General features: G+C 41.9%; 2 protein-coding genes across 6 annotated transcripts in view; one reads left to right on the top strand and one right to left on the bottom strand.

Annotated features, from left to right (window-relative positions):
* Positions 1-16,454, bottom strand: part of HSCB (HscB mitochondrial iron-sulfur cluster cochaperone) — a 38,503-nt gene extending 22,049 nt beyond the window's left edge. For 3 of the 5 annotated variants that reach the window (XM_049101759.1, XM_049101760.1, XM_049101761.1), the window contains exons 1-5: positions 16,100-16,428; positions 14,575-14,671; positions 14,135-14,224; positions 13,407-13,551; positions 10,080-10,127 (exon numbers count right to left, since the gene is read on the bottom strand). In XM_049101759.1, coding sequence (XP_048957716.1) covers positions 10,080-10,127; positions 13,407-13,551; positions 14,135-14,224; positions 14,575-14,671; positions 16,100-16,335 — 616 coding nt within the window. In that variant the 5' untranslated portion in view covers positions 16,336-16,428. Of the gene's footprint in view, position 1; positions 141-10,079; positions 10,128-13,401; positions 13,552-14,129; positions 14,225-14,574; positions 14,672-16,099 lie in introns of those variants that run through there. The other 2 variants (XM_025474410.3, XM_025474411.3) reach the window with 2 other exon arrangements.
* Positions 16,455-16,728: 274 nt separating this feature from the next.
* CHEK2 (checkpoint kinase 2) overlaps positions 16,729-20,060 on the top strand; it is a 51,196-nt gene continuing 47,864 nt past the window's right edge. The window contains 2 exon segments of the mRNA XM_035706226.2: positions 16,729-16,960; positions 19,167-19,494. Coding sequence (XP_035562119.1) covers positions 16,829-16,960; positions 19,167-19,494 — 460 coding nt within the window. The 5' untranslated portion in view covers positions 16,729-16,828.

Here is a 20,060-nt window from a genome sequence, read left to right as displayed (position 1 = left end):
AAGAAATAGACAAGAACTTTATTTTTGAAACTTTTAAACTAGTAATCATTAGAGGGAAATCTTCTTTAACTTGATTTTTTCTTCTACATTTGAAAAGTATCTCATCTTTGTTAACATTTCCTTGGCTTTTTCCAAATCATCTGAAATAAACAGAGACATTAAGGTGAGGCTTCCTTCCCAGCAAGAATAAAACTAACTCTATTGACCAACGTAGCCAGTCTGATTTACAGATAAAGTTTTATTTTTTATTTTATTATTTTTAAGATATTTTATTTATTTATGAGACACAGAGAGAGAGGCAGAGACACAGGCAGAGAGAGAAGCAGGCTCCCCGCAGGGACCCCGATGTAGGACTAGATACCGGAACCCCGTGATCATGCCCTGAGACAAAGGAAGGTGCTCAACTGCTGAGCCACCCAGGTGTCCCACAGATAAAGTTTTAAAATGAAAACTGTGAAATCTGGGGGCCCCTGGATGGCTCAGTGGTTTAGTGCCTGCCTTCGGCCCGGGACGTGATCCTGGAGGCCCCGGATCAAGTCCTACATCGGGCTCCCTGCATGGAGCCTACTTCTCTCTCTGCCTGTGTCTCTGCCTCTCTCTCTGTGCCTCTCATGGATAAATAAATAAAATCTTAAAAAAAAAAGAAAAGAAAAGAAAAGAAAAGAAAGAAAAAGAAAGAAAGAAAGAAAAGAAAAGAAAGCTGTGAAATCTGTATTTGTGTCTGCCTGTACATTTATGGATGTATGTCTGATTTGTATATATATTTCCCTATCTCCCAATGGTATTACCAAATTAATTTATAAAATCCCTTCAAAGAGTTGTATCCTGATTGTCTTAGAGAGAAATAAGTTCACACATAAATTAAGTCTTCCTAAAACTTCCAGAAATATAGGACCCAACTCAAATATTTTTCATTGTCACATACTTGTATAAATCTTTGGTAAATAAGACTAGTTTAGTTTGTTGGTTTAATAAAGTAGGTATGTTTTCAGAGTTGTTAACATTAAATTGTAATGCAAACATACATTTTAATTGTCCTTGGACTTACTAGTCTAATAACCTAATATTATACTTATTAGATGTTTAAGATTATAGAGATGGTAAATTTGATATTACTCAAATCATCCTGACAAACTTTTTTTTTATTTTTAAAAAATTTTTTGACAAGCTTTATTTATAATGACAATAATTATGTTTTATAATATGCTGCCTAAAAATAATTTCCAAAGTATTTTTGGCAACTTGGAACCTTAGAGTCATGGTAAGCTAAGTTAAATAATAGTCATTAAATATATAAATAATCTCTAAATAAGATAAAGTGTTGAAATATTCACTATTAAGCAAAAGTTTAAGTTGATACACTTTTAGCTATTTATTTTTATATGGTCCAAGAGATCAAGGATCTTGGGACTCTTTTTTTTTATGATGTATCTAGAGTTATTTATTTTAAAAAGTAATTGTAATGTCTAAATAACATTTCCTGTATTGCCCAATTTAAATTTTTTTTAATTTCTTTTTTTTTTTTATTTATTTTTTATTGGTGTTCAATTTACCAACATACAGAATAACCCCCAGTGCCCATCACCCATTCACTCCCACCCCCCGCCCTCCTCCCCTTCTACCACCCCTAGTTCGTTTCCCAGTTAGGAGTCTTTACGTTCTGTCTCCCTTTCTGATATTTCCCACACATTTCTTCTCCCTTCCCTTATATTCCCTTTCACTATTATTTATATTCCCCAAATGAATGAGAACATATAATGTTTGTCCTTCTCCGACTGACTTACTTCACTCAGCAGGATCTTGGGTCTCTTAATCAACATGTTCTTGCCACCTTAAAAAAACTTGTATTGTAGGAAGCATATACCTCTATAGCTTATGAAGATGGTAAACTCATAAAATCTGCTTATCTACTACAGAATACTGGTGTATTATAGTTTTCAATTGTCTACTTCCTAGTTTTCTCTGTAAAATAAAGGTTACTAATGGTCAAAATTTATAATCAATACATAAAAAAATGAGACTACAAGTTAGGTGGCTCAGTTGGTTGGTCATCTGCCTTTGGCTTGGGTTGTGATCCTATGGTTCTGGGATCAAGCCCTGTGTCAGGCTCTCTGCTCAGTTGGGAGCCTGTTTCTCTCTCTCCTCGCTTGTACTGTCACTATTTCTGTCTCTCTCTCTCAAATAAATAAGATTTTAAACAAAAAAAAAGAATGAAGAGTATGTTTCTGTTAAGATAAAAAATAAAAAAGAGGGATCCCTGGGTGGCGCAGCGGTTTGGCGCCTGCCTTTGGCCCAGGGCGCGATCCTGGAGACCTGGGATCGAATCCCACGTCGGGCTCCCTGCATGGAGCCTGCTTCTCCCTCTGCCTGTGTCTCTGCCTCTCTCTCTTTCTCTCTCTCTCTGTGACTATCATGAATAAATAAATAAAATCTTTAAAAAAAATAAAAATAAAAAATAAAAAAGAGTAATTTTGTCCTAAAGTAAAATGTGAAAGAGGGAAAGAATAGAACCAAACATGAATAGATATTGAGAGTGGTAGGTTTGTGGAAAGGAATTTTATGTGAGGTCAAAGCTGACTAAGATTATTTTTTAATTTCAATTTTTAAAATTTTTTTATTTTTTAAAGATTTTATTTATTCACGAGAGATACAGAGAGAGAGGCAGAGACACAGACAGAGGGAGAAGGGAGGCTCCCTGAAGGGAGCCTGATGGAGACTCAATCCCAGAACTCTGGGATCAGGTCCTGAGCTGAAGCCAGAAGCATCCAGGCATCCCTATTTTTTTAATTTTTAAAAAAGATTTTAATATTATTATTTTTTAAGTAATCTCTATACCCAATGATCTCACAATCCTGAGATCAAGAGTCATACATTCCACTGACTGAGCCAGCCAGGCGCCTCTTGAAATGAACTTTTTTTTTTTTTTAAGATTCCATTTATTTATCGAGAGACACACAGAGAGAGGCAGAGATATAGGCAGAGGGAAAAGCAGGCTCCCTGCAGGCCACCTGACATGGAACTTGATCCCAGGATTACAACCAGAGCTGATGACAGACACTCAACCACTGAGCCACCCTGGTGCCCCTTGAAATGAACTTTGATCTAAATAGTATACTGACAAAACCAGAGTTTGGTTTCCTGTGTTAAAATGACAAAGTTTTTTTTGATTATTGATCTGGTCTTAATAAAAGACTGTAAAAGATTTTTCTTTACCTTTTGAGTAATCTGCCTAGGTAATATACATTCTATGTCTTATCAAAATAATTTCCTGCGCTTCATGTTGTCTTTATCATATCTTTCATTACTTAAGAGAATAAAGACTTCTCACTATTCAGAACTAAGGTTCTTCATTTTTCATGTTATCTCCTGTATCTGCCTTTGAAGTTTTTTTATCACCACATTGGTTAAATGGATAACTGAGTTATTGTTTCACAATGACCTATGATCCTATTTAATTAAATATTTAAAGCATTTGACATTTTGGACAACTTCCCAAAATCAAATTTTAAATAAAGACTTCCTAACTTCAAACTATGAATTTTCTGAGAGGATCTCTAGAAAACCTCATAGGATTTGTTCTCTTACTTTCTTAAAAGAGAGCTGTTAAACTAATTAGGTTTATTTGATAACGTTGCATGGGAAGCACTGTCAAAGAAGAGATATTTAATCTTCTCTAGGTTATATTTGTATGGGTAAAATGTTATTATTTCAGAAATATTATAAAGTTCCTAGAAATTTATCAATGCCTTCACTACAATATGGCTTGGTATTATGTTATTAGTCTAGTTATTATGTTAAACTATTCTGTCACAGAAACCACCAAATTTCCTTGACAATCTTAATTATTTTTATAACTTTCATCAGATCTTTATTTTTTTTAAAAGATTTTATTTATTTATTCATGAGAGACACAGAGAGAGGCAGAGACACAGGCAGAGAGAGAAGCAGGCTCCATGTAGGGAGCCCAATGTGGGACCCCCGGGATCACGACCTGAGCCAAAGGCAGACACTCAGCCACTGAGCCACTCAGGTGTCCCTCATCAGATCTTTAATTGTGGTTATTTTATCTTTTGCTATCCACAGATAGTTGTTGTTCTACTCTGATGCTTTCCTAAAAGCTCCTGCAACCAGCTACATGCCAGAATATGTGTGCTTAAAAAAAAGGGACTGTCTTAGAGACCCATGAAAAAGGACTGTACCAGGTACAGGCTTCTGATGGCATTGCTTAAATAACCTTGAGATCAAAACAATAAACTAAGTTACAATTTCCAAAATTTGAATGAAAAAGCCAGTGGGTTCATGCCACAACAATCTAGTAAGTTTTACTTAAATAAAAAAAAAAGTATTTATATATTTATTTTTAATTGAAATTCCAGTTAACAGTGTAATATTAGTTTCAGGTGTATGATTTAGTGATTCAACACTTCCATACAACACCCGATGCTCATCCCAAGTGCACTCCTTAAATCCCCATCACCTGTTTAACCCATCCCCCTACTTACCTCCTGGCTGGTTAACCATCAGTTTCTCTATTGTTAAATGTCTGTTTCTTGGTTTGCCCCCCACCCCATGATTGTTTTGTTTCTTTATCCCCCCCCTTTTTTTAAGATTTATGTATTTATTTTAGAGAGAGACTGAGAGCGAGCACAAGTGAGAGGGGCGGAAGGAGAGGGAGAGAGAATCCCAAGCAAAGTCCAGGCTGAGTATGGAGCCCAAGGGGACTCTATCTCACGACACTGAGATCATGATGTGGGATGAAACCAAGAGTTGGAGGCTTAACCAACTGCACCACCCAGGTGCCTTTGCTTTTTTTATTTTATTTTATTTTTTAGATTTTATTTATTTATTGGAAAGAGAGAGAGAGAGCATGAACAGGGGGAGGGATAGAAGAAGAGGAAGAAGCAGAGTCCCCACTCAGCAGGGAGTCTGATGGGGTGGAGGGAGGGAGGAGCTCAATTCCAGGATCCTAATATCATGACCTATGCCAAAGTGAGACACTTAACCAACTGAGACACCCAGGTGCCCCACGTTTGTTTTGTTTCTTAAACGCAAACTGGTACAGCCACTCTGGAAAACATATGGAGGTTCCTCAAAAAGTTAAAAATAGAACTACCTTATAATCTAGGAATTGCACTACTAGGTATTTGCCCAAAGAATACAAAAATAATTTGAAGGGATACATGCACCCCAATGTTTACAGCAGCATTATCTACAATAGCAAATTATGGAAACAGTCCAAATGTCCACCCACTGATGAATGGATAGAGAAGATATATATATCTTCTCATCTGCCTTCGGCTTGGGTTGTGATCCTCTCTATATATACATATACACTGGAATATTTACTGTAAAAAAGAATGAAATATTGCCATTTACAATGATGTGGGTGGAGCTAGAGAGTATAATGCTAAGTGAAATAAGTCAATCACAGAAAGATAAATATCATATAATTTCACTAATATGTGGAACTTAAGAAATAAGTTTTACTTTTGTAAACAAAATGGAAACATTTATCTTTTCTCCCTGCCTGATTCTCCAAAAAACTCTGAAACTATTATTGAATATTCTTTTTTTAAAAAAGATTTTATTTACTTACTTATTAGAAAGAGAGGGAGAGAGAGCACACACAGCAGTGGGGAGAGGGAGAAGCAGGCTCCCAGTTGAGCAGGGAGCCCCACTTGGATCCCAGGACCCTGGGATCATGACCTGAGGTTAAGGTAGATGTTTAATCGACTGAGCCACCCAGGCACCCCAGATGTTCTTATTTTCAAGGCAATATAGCTATTTGCATATGCTTAGCAAAAATCGATAGGACATAAATTAAAATATTTGTTATATGACCAAAATGATGCATAAAATCAGACAGAACAGACAATTTTAAGGAAGTTAGGTCAACTTTATGGTGCCAAAACTTACAAAGCCCTCTTGGAAAAAACCGGGTTGCCACCTGGCTTATAGACTTCCCATCCTTACAGGTGAGTAAAGAAGATCATTCCCTTGCAGGCCCAAGATATTTAGGATGTTTTGGGGCACCTTGAGAAGAGGTCCAAATCTATAGGTAGTGCAGGTCATATCTGATGGCAAATTCTTGGTTTGACTTCCTAGCATTGAGAAGGTTTTTTTTTTTTTTTTTTTTTAAGTGGGCTTCATGCTCTATGCAGGGCTTGAACTCATGACCCTGGGATCAAGACCTGAGCTGAGATCAAGAGTGAGGTGTTTAACTGACTGAGCCACCCAGGCGCCCCTCATTGAGGGCCTTTTAAAGTCCAATCTGAGATTCTTTATAAAAACTTCCATAAGGGGATCCCTGGGTGGCTTAGTGGTTTGGAGCCTGCCTTTGGCCCAGGGAGTGATCCTGGAGTCCCAGGATCGAGTCCCACATCCGGCTCCCTGCATGGATGGAGTGTGCTTCTCCCTCTGCCTGTGTCTTTGCCTCTCTCTCTCTGTGTCTCTCATGAATAAATAAATAAAATCTTAAAAAAAAAATTTCCATAAAGAAAACTTAACAAGGGTTTGTATGGCTGATTACCATTCTCAATGCATTTATGTAAACAATTAGGCCAACTTTAATGCAACTAAAATTATTTTGTAAACAAAACTATTCCTACCTTGATAACCTTTGATTACAAAGGGGGGTGACTGTATATAGAAATTTTATGACAGTGGAAAAGTCTATACACCAGAATCTAGTCCTGAGATTTTATCTTCCTGTAAACTGAACTGGATCCTGCCATCTTACACATTTTGTCAGCCCTTAGCAAATTCTTTTTCTTTTCTTTTCTTTTTAGCTCTTAGCAAATTTTTAATTCTCCTAGTTTCCTTCAATATCCGGCTACTACTCCCCAAAGTGCTGTTTCCTATTTTTCTCCTTCCCTCCTGACTTGCCATCAGTGAGAACTAAAACCTGATCCTTTCTGGGAATCGGGTTTTATTGTGGTCACCCTTCCCTCTGGTATCTGAAAATGCCCTGTATGATAAGACCAGACGACTTGATGTAAATATCAAAGAACTCATCACTACAAGTTACGAGTGGGCGACTTTTGTGCCTGGACTTGCTGCTACGTGGGCTACTCAAAAAGTCCACCACAACTCCTTTGCCTTCCATGCTCTGCTCATGGGAAGCAGCTATGGCTGTGACATGGAAGTCTACGCTGTCATTACCAACATTCAAACTATAAAACGAGAAATCTATCAGATTGCCACTGCTGTCCTCATACCACTGTGTAAAGATGCTGGAGTTCAGTGTCTTCTCAAGTGACTGCCCACCCTCTGGACTCAGAAACTGGGTTTATAGTCTGCTCCCACCATTAGCCTTTGTTTTCTCTTTGTTTCCATAGAGATGCTCCTCATTATATGCCTGATTGCTCAAGTCATCCAGCAAATATCCTCTTTTACCAAGTCTCAACAGATGGTTCAGCCAGTCCTTAATAAACAAAGGGCGATCAAATGAGAAACGGACCTACATTGTTCAGGGGAAAGAAAAATGTCTCTTCTTCCTATCTTTTTCTTACTGTTTTTTTGTAGCCAACACCAGAAGGTAGGGCCCTTTTCTCTCAGTATCTGGGGGAAGGTAGGAGCCTAACTTTGATAAGCCCTAGTTAACAAACCCAGATCGGTTTCACATGGACCAACCCCCACCACCTTCCTTTTTTGTCATTTCCCAGACTACAGAGACCGTGCTCATCTACCACCCTATTCCCTCATTCTCTCTTTATTGTTTTATTTAAAAAAGATTTTATTTGTTCATTTGACAGAGGAAGAGAGAGAGCACATGCAGGGGGAGTGGCAGGCAGAAGGAGAGGGAGAAGTAGGCTCCTCTTGGAGCAGGGAGCCCCATGAGGGTCCTGCAATCATGACCTGAGCTGAAGGCAGATGTTCAACTGGCTGAACCACTCAGGCACCCCCATCCCGCTCATTCTCTTTTAAAACGCCCAGGTACCTCTGTACAAATTGGGAGTGCAGTTCACCCTGGACTGTTCCCTATTTCAATAGTTATTACTAATTAAAATCTATCCTTACCAGTTTAGTATCTGGCTTTATTTTTGACAATGTGCAAGTATCTCTCTGAATCTCTGCTGTCAATTCTTCAGGTATATCCTTAGAAGTGAAACTGCTTCTATCGTATGGCGATCCTATTTTTAATTTCTTGAGGAAATATCATAATGTTTTCTGTAGTGGCTGAAGTATTTTACAGCCCTGCCAACAGTGAGCAAAAATTTTAAGTTCCCCAGACCCTTGCCAATACCTGTTATTTTTCTGGGTTTTCTTTTTTTCTTTTTAAAGATTTTATTTATTTATTCTTGAGAGACAGAGAGAGGCAGAGACATAGACAGAGGGAGAAGCAGACTTTATGCAGGGAGCCTGATGTGGGACTCGGTCCCATGACTTCAGGATCATGCCCTAAGCTAAAGGCAGACGCTCAATAGCTGAGCCACCCAGGTGTCCCAATTTTTCTGGATTTTCTAATACTAGTATCCTAATGGGTATGAGGCCGTATGTTGTTGTGGTTTTGAGTTTCATTTGCCTAATGATCAGTGATGTTGCACATTTTTCCATGTGCTTATTTGTATATCTTCTTTGCATGTTCTATTTAAGTTGGGTGGGTATTTCTTCTATTTTTTTTTAAGTTTTTTTATTTATTTATGATAGTCACAGAGAGAGAGAGTCAGAGACATAGGCAGAGGGAGAAGCAGGCTCCATGCACCGGGAGCCCGATGTGGGATTCGATCCCAGGTCTCCAGGATCGCGCCCTGGGCCAAAGGCAGGCGCCAAACTGCTGCGCCACCCAGGGATCCCATATTTCTTCTATTTTTATTCCTTAAATTGTACCTAAATATATTCTTAAAACCTACAAAAATTTTAAAAAAAAATCTACAAAATCTATAAAAGTACAAAAGGAGATGGGAGTGAGCCCTGCTGGAATACCTGAATAGCCAGTGGGTTGGGTTCATGGATTTCAGGCAGACATATCAGGCTGCTAATCTGTATTTGCCTGGCATCTTTTTAGAGACCCTCACTCTGCCTGTGTCTCAGAATGGACTTCTACAGTCCTGCAAACTAGATGGCACACTTTGTAAGCCTATCCCCTCAGCATTAGCTGATGGGACTAGAGTGGACATCTGGCTCAACCTGGGCCAATCAAATAGCCCCTCTCAGGAATCTAGAGTTGTGTCTAGGGGACTATAGTCAGATGGTCAAAGTCTTTGTTCTCATAAGGTAATAGACCTAGGAGAACTAAGGAGTCATCCAGTGGGGGTGACTGCTTTGGAGCACTGTACACTGAGGAAGTGGGTCGAACTGGTTTATAGTGAGAAGTTGGAATGAAACTGCCAGAGGCATTGAGTCTAGGACCACAGCTTTGGTTCCAGAATGGTTTCGGGTTCCTAGGCTTTGCCCCAGAAAAGATCTTATCACACTGTATACTATAATCATCACAGCGACTTCCTCTTTGGATTTGGGGATATAGTCCTAATTTCTTATAATAAACTTCTTTTTTATCTGGGCTAGCTTGAGTGGCCTTTCTGCTTCCTGCAATCAAATGATCCCTTAGCCAAAGGGCCATTATTCTCTCATTTAAGGGGTGGCACAAGTCTGGGATGGAAAGAAAAACTGGTCTTACTTCAAAATAGCCAGAAATAGACTCAATCTCTTGGCCCTGAAAGCCAGGAGCAATGGGGACGAGGATGAATATTCCATTTTTGTAATTTGGGCACAGCTCTGCCATGGGCTTCTCCTGGGCTTTGCAGAAGGGGTAGGCTTTGCCAAATGTCGACTGTGCAGCCTTGCCCTCAGGATCAGCCTACATTCCTTACCTTAACTTCTCCTACTTGCTAAAAGGGGAATAGAAGCACTTTCATATACTCTTTTGCTGGCACATTACTGTTTGGGGCATACAGTTTATTTCTCCCGCAAGGCTGTAAATCCTCAAAGGGATAAATGTCGACTTGTCTATATTTTAGAGCTCTCCATGTACCTATCATAGGATGGGTATATAATAGGTCTTAACTGAATAGATAGTTATACCTCAGTGCTTACAATTTCTTTCCATATTTAAGAAAGTCAAGGAATGAAGAAAGTACCTTGTTCAAAAGCTCTGCTCACATAGTCAGTCATTTCTTTCTGTTTAGCTGAAAGAGAAAATTATTATCTTAATTTTTCTATTTATATAGACTAACGATGTAAAGATAACACTGTGTAGCTGGTTTCAACACAACATAACATGGAACTTAGATTCCAGGATAAGACCTCATAAGCCTTGTGTCCACATGTCCCATGATGGCAGGTCCTGTGTTTTGAGATTTATTTATTTTTATGAGGAGGGGAGGGAGGGAGAGAATGCACATGTGCATGCGAGGGAGGGGCAGAGGGACGGAAAGGGAAAGAGAGAGGGAGGAGGGAGAGATAGAGAATCTCAGCAGACTCCCCACTGAGCACAGAGTCCAACTGGAGGCTCAATCCCACAACCCTGAGATCGTGACCTGAGCTAAAGCCAAGAGTCAGACACTCAACCGACTGAGCCACCCAGGCACCCTGGCAACTCCTGTTTAGTGCAGCTGACCCTACTCACATTCTGTTTTTCTACCTCTGAAAGGTCTGAGGGACAAACACTAAGGCTTGTAAGATGGCTATGTAATCATAAAAAAAAAGAAAAAAAGGACAAGGAAATGCTTTGTCTCCACCAAGCAGTCTGAAATCTTCTAGATTTCAGGTAGGAGAAAAATGGGCAGGGCATTAAAGTGTTTCAAGCAACCATCTGCAAATTATACAGCCTCCCAGGAAAATGGAACATTTAGATCATATTGTACCATAAGAGAGAATGCCAGATAAGGTAAAGGGAGCAGCTACCTCATGTTTCTGCTGTTTCCTCATTAGGAAATGAAGAATTTTACCATGTGTTTTCCACATATAAAGGGTATCAATCACTTATATGGTGCCTGCTTTCAAAGCACTTTCAAATACGTTATATCCCCATTGTAGACAGTTGCAAGTATTGGAGATGGCCCTCGTCATATGGTTGGTTGAGTGGAGGAGTTGGGAGCAGACCCCAAGTCTCTAGACTCCGGGAGAGTGGTGGGAAACTAGCAACGTGTTAACAAAAAAGCACTGGACTAGGAGTCTAGAGGCTCTAAAGTTCCGCCCCAGATCTAACTAGCTCTATGCCCTTGAATATTTGCTTACTTTGGGGAGGAAACTTAGAAATTAATCTAAATGAAGCTCGGTGACCTGTTCAAAACCAGACATTCACTATAGGGCTAGGATAACCCCTGCCGGTGACTGAGCACCTGCTATGGATTAAGCACTGTGTTATTTGTTTTGCCTTATTTAATTTAGTCCTTGCAACACGCAGTACTAATGTTAAATCTATTTGACAGATGAGGAAACTGAAGCTCAGAGGAGGTGAAGTCGCTTGCTCAAGGTCACAGGTAAAGGCAGTGCTGACACTGTACCCCATGACCCCCTTACAGCAGAGCATCATATTCCTCTGCCTTCCAAAGCTGTGCAGATGGAGTTTCTGACTGTAAGCCCTGAGGTCTTCTTCCAACACCAACTAGCCCTAAGGCTGTTGATACATCCCTAGCTGATAGACTCCCACTTTACTGATTTTAGCTTCTTTGTTCATTACTTATTCACTCAATTAATATTTATTGAGCCCCTGTTATACACCATGTCCTATTCTATGGGCTGAGAATATGAGGGGGACCAAAAAGCAGACACAATTACTGCCTCTGCAGAACTTCCAGTCTAAGGAAGGAGGGTGGCTGATATTGGTCAATAATCTCATGGAGAACAGTAAAGGTTATAACTGTGATTAGTCCTAAGGGAGAGCTACACACTGTACAGATAAAGAGGTTCTCTGAGGATTCTGAGGAAGTGTTGATTGCTCCCAGATCTGGAAGAGGAAGAGTTAACTAGAGGAAGAGGAAGAGAAGAGGGTTTTAAGCAGAAGAACAGCATGTGTAAAGGCCCTGCGGTAGAAAGGTTCTTGGTACAGATGAAGAACTAAAAATAGCCTGTGTGAGACAGTGGAGGGGCAAATGGGAAGAAGCAGAGATCAGATCATATAGGGCCTTGTAAGCCATACTAATGACTTTGGTCTTTAACCCAAGAGTAGTGGGAAACCACTTAAAGTTTTAAAGCAAGAGCAATGGTAAATATGATTAGATTTAGGTTTCAAAACATCACATAAGTGATAGTGTAGGAATATGTTAGATTAGATTGATAGTGTAGGAATTGATTAAATAGTGTAGGAATGTATTAGATTGAAGGCACAGCTAGATCAGTCTGGAGCTATTGCAGCTGTCCAGGTAAGAAAGAATGGCAGCTGGGAACAGGGTGCTGGCAGTGGAAACAGATTTGGGACACATTTAGAAGGCCAGCGTTTCAAGATTTGGGGAGGACTGTTTATGGGGTAAGGGAGGATAAATTATTAAGAATGCCTCCACAGTGTTTTGGACTTGTGCATTTAGAGAACATCAGCAGAGGAATAGGTTTTTTTAGGAGGGATGGGAGAGGCTCATGAATTCCATTTTGGACACATTGAGTTGAACTATATAAACTCCATGAAGACATGGGCCATGTCTTTCTTGTTTACTGTGTCTTAAGCAATGCTTGATACACAGTAGGCATGCCACAAATATTTGTGAAAGTACATACATACATACAATTGGAGAGAGAACTTAGGACTTTTTCTACATGGCATGGTTAATTTTATGTGTCACGTTGGTTGGGCTATGGTGCCTGTTGTTTGGTCAAACACTAGCCTAGATATTGCCGTGAAGGTATTTTGTATATGTGATTGACATTTACAACCAGTTGACTTTAGGTCAAGATTAGCTTTGATAGTGTGGGCATAGAAGTCCTGCTTGACTTTCCAGCCTGCTGGTCTGCCCTACATATTTTGGAGTTGTTAGGCCTCACAATTCTATGAGCCAATTCCTTAAAACAGATTTCTCTATCTCCATATATACATATATACTACTGGTTCTCTTTCTCTAGATAACTCTGACTGATACAGTATTAAATAAAGCGGAAAGCAAGGCAATATGTAATCAGAAGTCAGTTTTTCCATCTTTGCTCTGCAATGTGACCTTGGGCATTTTCATGAGCTTCTATGGCCTATTTATTCTTATCAGAGACAATAATAACATCTAAATGATGTCATGGGTAGGAAGGAGGATTGCAATCTGCAAAATATTATTATGTTCTTGGTTTAAGGCTGCCTTCCGGAAAGGGGTGTTGTGAGTCTAATCTCCAGATAAAATTCGTTTCAGTATAATCAAGACAGAAAAATACTCCCTGAATCATTATGATGACCAATATGTAGTCTTTATATTAATTTTTCACCCAACCTTGAACATGTACTTGTAACAGCAATAAAATGCATTCAGTGGTATTTTATCTTTTACCTCTGACAATAGATTCAATCTCTTTCATGGCAGCTTCACTTTGAGCTTCTGCAAGTTTTTCATTGATTTCCATTATTTCCATGAGGAACTGCCTGTCCATTTTATAATCTGTCCCTTCAGGAATCTCTACTCCATGGAGCTTTAGCTATTGGGATATAAAGCAGAGAAAAGTAAGATTGGTTGAAAAGATTGTGGCCAGAGTCATAAATCCTACTCACGGAACAGAATATCATTCATAAAAAAACCTCACAAAACTTTCAAAATATAGTGAAAGAGTGAACAAAGGGTATGGGAAAGTTAGACTGAGAGAGTGCTGAGATGGAATTCCTCTCTGCTACTTGAAACTGTGATCCTGGGGGGCTGATCCTCCACTTGGGAGACTCAACTAGATATTTGTAAAGGCTCTATAAAATCCTAAAATTCTAAGGAGCTAAAACTCTTTCCTCCCTCCTTAAAAACCCCAAAATTACTCTTTCCTAAATGCTACCACTATACAATCTTTGGAATTTATAAAAAATGGTAAAAAAAAAAAAATGCAATTGGCAAGTAAGATTTACAAATACTCAGAGAAAACTATTCACATGTAGTATTATTGAGGCTAATTATCTTTGGGTCCCTAAACTAGATCAGGTCTCAAGCACTCTTCTGCTGAATAAAGGGGAGCAGCTGTCCCACAGCACAATGGATACCATGGAGTCACGCACAGAAGGGTTGGGAAATCACCTTACAAGATATAGTCCCCTGCTCAGAGGAGCCAGAAGGGTCTTATAGGCATCATTCACCAAGGTTGAATGCTTCTCTGAGAAGTCCTTTTCAGTCTGTTAGTAGAGATGAAGATAATCTCATTACCATCTAAATCAGCCATATTAAATTCACATACTGTTTCATAAAATACTGTCGGGCAGACAACTAAGGAAGTCTCCCAAGTAGAACTGGTGTGGGATGAGCTGTCTTTATTTTCAACTGATGGGTTCTGATTCTTCTGGGAAGTCAGGTAAAAGCTATGAGTGCAAGGCAGGTTTAGGGCGTGGCTACCTGAGGTCAGGCTGCCCCAGGGTGGAGCTGGTTGTTAGCTCTGTCTCTGATAATCACATCACCACAAGGCCACTGGCACCCACCCTGTGTACAGTAGTGTTTGGGTATGATTAAGGGGTGGCCAACAGGCTACCTGGGATCTCTGGCTGAAGAAATCAGGGTGGACAAGACGCTGTAGTTGCTGGTACCGAGTCTGGAGCTTTGCTGTGTCAACTCTGAAGGCACGGTTACTGTAAGGAAATTGGGAGATAAAATCCATGCAACAAATACTCACAGATTTGTATACTATGGGCCTGGTTCCTATTCTCACCGGGGAAAATACAATAAACATGTAAAGAGAGATAACTTCAAAAAGTGCTGTGAGGGAAAAGAGAATAGGGTCAGAGAAAGTGGTAGATGGGGAGGACAAAGAGATGACATTTGAGCTGAGATCTGAATGATGATGAGAAATAAAGACCAGAGGAAAAAGTCATCTAGAGGCAGAGGGAATATGCAAAGGCCCTGAGGTGTGAACGAATTTGGTATGCTTGCAGAACTTAAAGCATAGTGTCACTGTAGTGTGCAGTGACTGGTAGGGGCAGATACCAGAGTTAAGGGGAAGGGCCATTCCTGAATCCCACCCTATCTTTCCAAGGCCCAGGTCCTTTCTTCTTTGTCTTTCATTTTACATTCCTGGAGCCTGCCCTGGCTTAACAGCTTAGGTCTCCTCAAACTTCATCACCTCTCCAAGCTCCTCCACCTTCAGAGGGTAACAGGAAAAACAGCCACTTCTCAGCCTCTCTCCCTCTGGGTCTCACTTCTCCCTTACACTCAGCCGACAATATTAAGTTTTCGGATGCTTTTACACCCTATTTTGTTTGTTTTTCTTACTAGATTTATTATAAAAGGAAGTAACTCAAGAACAACCAGATGGAAAACATGAATGGGGGGAAGCGGCTGGCTGGGAGCTTCGAAGTCCTCCCCAGGCGCACTCCTCTCCCATCTCCGCGTGTCCACAATCCTGGAGGCTCCTTTACTCCCTTATTATTATTTTTTAAAGGTTTTATTTATTTGTTCATGAGACACACACACACACACACACACACACACAAACACACAGGGGCAGACACACAGTCAGAGGGAGATGCAGGCTCCCTGCAGGGAGCCCGATGTAGGACTCGATCCCAGGACCCCAGGATCACGCCCTGAGCCAAAGGCAGATGCTCAACCGCTGAGCCACCCAGGTGCCCCCCTACTCCCTTCTCTGATAACACCTAAGTACCCCTTTCTTATAAGTCTCAACCCAACTTTAACCATTCTGGCCCTGTCGCTCAAGTCTTTCTCCAGCCCCTCCAGGTCGCTTCCGTCAGGCACCCCCCCCAGGTCTCCCTCCACCGAAGCCTCCACCTTTCAGACCCCCTAAACGCCTTCCCCCCCTCCCCTCCCGCCATTCGGGTCTCCACTCCTGAGGCCCCAAGCTCAGTCCCACCCCTCAATTTCCTGTGGCACGGGCCGCAATCCCACCCCGGCGCTCCCGGGCCCCACCCCCCTTCTCTACGGCTCCGCCCACCAGGCTAACCGGTCCCGCCCTCTCCTCCCCAGGCACTCTCGGCCCTAGCCCCTCGCAGGCCGGCCCACGCCTCTCTCGTTCGCGCGTTTCCCGAAACCGCCTCCCGTACCAGTCCATGAGGCTGAAGTAATCTCGAGTGGGGTCAGGCGGCTGCAGCGCGCGGCACTGTGGGCAGAAGAACCCGTCCCCCCGCGTGGGGCCCCCGGGGCCGCCGCAGTTCCAACACTGGGAGGAACCGCTCCCCGCCAGAGACGCAGCATCGCAGCTCAGCGGTCTCCTTCCGAGGGCCCCTGCCGGCCACAGCCCGCACACCCGGAGCAAGGCGCCGGTCCTCCCGCCCCACATCTGGCCGCGGCCTAGGTCGCCGCGGGCGCCTGGGGGGGGGGGGGGACCGGGAGAGAGAGATGGAGAGCGGCTGAGCAGACTAGTGCTGCTGATTGGCTGGGGGAGCTGACGGGGCGGGATCACCCGGTGGGGGCGGGAGGAGGGGGAACCTGGACTCGGAGTGTCCCGCTCCTCATTTTAAACTACAACTCCCAGCAAGCATTGAGGCTACGTGTGGACGGCCACATCCGCTGCTCTTCATTGGTCCGGCGGCGAAGGCGGGGTGTTTTGATTGGCTGAGGGTGGAGTTTGTATGTGCTTGGTTAGCGCCACTCTGCTTGGATGTAGCTGCTGTGAGTGTTGGCTCTAGGTGGGCTCACGCGGTGAGTCGTAGTGGGGAACTTCTCCTGGGTGTTGGGGGGTTCGAGTCCCGTCCCCAGGGTCTTAATCCGCGCCGAACCTCCCGAGTTTCCACTTTGTGCGTTTTTTGACCTCGGTTAGGGTGAGGAGAGGAATGTGTGGGCGACTGTCTTCCTTTGTAGATGAACTTCGAAGTGAAGTTCACTTCCCCTGTTACTTACAAGCTGAAACTGGCCCAGACGTGCAGGATGAGAAAGGACGAAGTTGTGTTCTTCAAAATCAGAGGGTAACTGATTTTGATCTAGCCAGTCGTTGCTTTGTAAAGAGTTATATAAATGGTAGCAATTATTACCATATTTTAGATTCAATTTCGAAAAAAACCTGTTGAGAACTCAATCTTAGCAGCTGGGCGCTGCAGGAACTGGGGCACACTGACTTGTGTAGGAGGATGCCCTGCGAGTGTCCATAAGTGAGTGTGTGGGATAAGAAAGGGTAGGAGGGCACCAGCCCACCCTGGGACTCAGTTTCTCTATTCGGAAAAAAAAAAAATGCGTTGCACTTATCAACCCCTTTCCGCTGTCGTATTCTTTGGGACTGGAATTATATTCTCCCAACTATCGAGCAGTACCGGAGGAAGAACATTCCTATATCATCTCATTTAATCCTCAAGATCTCTCTACCTAGTGAAGTTGTGATCTACCTGAAGATCCTGCAGAGCTTTGAGTCAGGCATCTGACTCCAGACTTGTCTCTAATCTTTCTATATACTTTCTCCTCATCGCTGAGGCTAGTGTGGTTTTCGTTTGCTGGACCATTAAGGTAAGCGAGGATAATAGCCACTTCTTGACAGTCTTTTGCCAGTTCTCAGGGCAGAGAAGTTTTGCTCAAAAAGCTGTGAAAGATTGCACCCTTGACTGAGGTAGTAGTATTAAAGCACGAGGTCCTGGAGTGGCACACTCAGCTCTGGCATCATCTTCCTGGTGTGGTTTAAGAAAAAGTCATCAGGATCTTTGTATCTAGAAAGCTGTATAAATGCAGTCAATGTGAGTAATGTCTACTATGTTCTCCTTGGAGGAATAGCCTGAGTATGGGTATCTGGAGAGAAGAGACAATGCACTCCCCCCCCCCTTTATAAAAATCAGATTAGAAATTTAAAGTTAAGGATCGACTGTTACTTTGACTTTACTGTAGTTTCTGTTATCAGAATTTAACAGTCCATCAAATTAATTCTAAAGTGGGGGTGGGAACCTGTCAAGGTCTCCTGTGACTCAAATTTTTTTCTGTAGGATTCTACAAAATCCTAAGGGCTAGAAGGCCATTTAGGATGCTGAAAAGGTGTGCCCTTATGGTTACTCAGCATAACAAAGGGCTAGGTGGAGTTGTTTAGAGTAGTCTTCTTTGTGATGTGCTTCATTAATAGGCTGGCCTTTAGTTAGGAGTCAGGGAATCTAGAGTGAACAAACAGGATGTGGTCTTCATCATCCTGGGGCAGGCTTGGGGGAGGAGGGGTATCTGATATTTTATGTAAATGGTCACCCCTGGCAAGGTGCAGTGAATTATAGTTTCTCTTTGCTATCTTCTACCCCCAAGCCACATGGCCCTCCCCCTTCTTTCTTGTTCCAAAACATGAAATTTAAGTGTAGTGTTGATTGTATTAATGAATATCTTTTAGGTTTCATTTCTAGTTTTTAAAAATTAGATGAATATAAGCTGTTATGAGTCTTCCACCCCTAATTTAGTTCATTTCTTTTAACTTATTTATAAACTTCAAATAATTTCTTTCTTTTCCCTGTGATTTGTGGCTGTCATAACAGAAAAATGATCCAGTGAAAGTGATATAATGAAAAGCTCATCTCAGAAGAACTGTAGATCAATCTAGACTTAGAATTTTAACTTAAAAAAAAAAAAAAAGAATTTTAACTTTTGCAGAACATGCTTGCTCTGAATTTTTTTTTCCTGATGTAAATTTGCCCATCCTTCACTTTTTTTTTTTTTTTTTTGAGAGAGAGAGAGATAGCCCTTGCATGGGGGTGGGGAAGTGGAGGGGCAGAGGGAGAGGGAGAGAGAGAATCCCAAGCAGGCTCCATGCCCAGAGCCGGCATGCTGCAGGGCTCATCTCATGACCCTGAGATTAGGACTTGAGCTGAACTCAGGAGTTGATGCTTAACCAACTGACCCATCCAGGCGCCCCTGCCCATTCTTTTTTTTTTTTTTTTAATTTTTTTTAAAATTTTTATTTATTTATGATAGTCACAGAGAGAGAGAGAGGGAGGGAGAGAGAGAGGCAGAGACACAGGCAGAGGGAGAAGTAGGCTCCATGCACCGGGAGCCCAATGTGGGATTCGATCCCGGGTCTCCAGGATTGCGCCCTGGGCCAACAGCAGGCGCCAAACTGCTGCGCCACCCAGGGATCCCCCCCTGCCCATTCTTTACTTTTGAACTTCAAGTCTTGTTCCTTGAAACTTACCTTATTATTGAACACTTATTTTTGAGGTCGTGATGTCTCGGGAGACGGATGTGGAGTGTCAGCAGTCCCATGGCAGTGGTGCTTGTTCGCAGTCCCAAGGCACTTTCTCACAGTCTCAAGGCATCTCCTCGCAGACACACGGCTCCTCCTCACACTCTCAGGGCACATCCAGCTCCACCAGCACAGCACCCACATCTAGCCAGTCGTCTCACTCCAGCTCAGGGACCCTGAGCTCCTTAGACACAGTGTCCACCCAGGAACTCTGTTCTATTCCTGAGGACCAGGAACCTGAAGAGCCTGTCCCTGCCCCTTGGGCTCGATTATGGGCCCTTCAGGATGGATTCCCCAATCTTGGTAAGACTGTTTGATATATTGTATAATATTTTAATTGTTCACAAACACAGTTACAGATAGTTGTAGCAGAAAGCTCAAGACACTTCAGGAATGATTCCAGAGTGTAAAGGTGTTGAAAAATGGAACGAAGGAAGCAGTTTTGGGGAGTTTACTGACTCTTACCTGTGTGGATCTCCCTTCATTTATTCTTTCAATAAATGTTAATTGGACATCTGTTAATGTTCTGTCCGTTGGAGCATCTGAGGAGAGCAGTAGATCCTTTCCCTAGAAAAGTGCTGACTCATGCAAACTTGCAGACAGTTACAAACTAATCATGGAAACTTCACTACTTAATCCCTGCTGTGGCAGCTTCAGAACATCCATTTTACAGTTTCAAAGTAGAGAAGGCTATTTGTTGACTGTTATTATTTCAAAATAGCCAGCCTTGCAATTTAAATACATTCATCCTCTATGACACTTCCTGATTCCAATAGTAAGGCTTTGTTATAGGTATGTTTGAAATGGCATTTTGATATAAAAAAAATGAATGACTAATGTATTATTTGTACCTTATCATCCACTCTTTA

The sequence above is a fragment of the Canis lupus genome, chromosome 26 (genome assembly GCF_003254725.2).
Source record: "Canis lupus dingo isolate Sandy chromosome 26, ASM325472v2, whole genome shotgun sequence".
NCBI lineage: Eukaryota > Metazoa > Chordata > Mammalia > Carnivora > Canidae > Canis > Canis lupus.
This window is presented reverse-complemented; position numbering and strand designations above follow the sequence as displayed.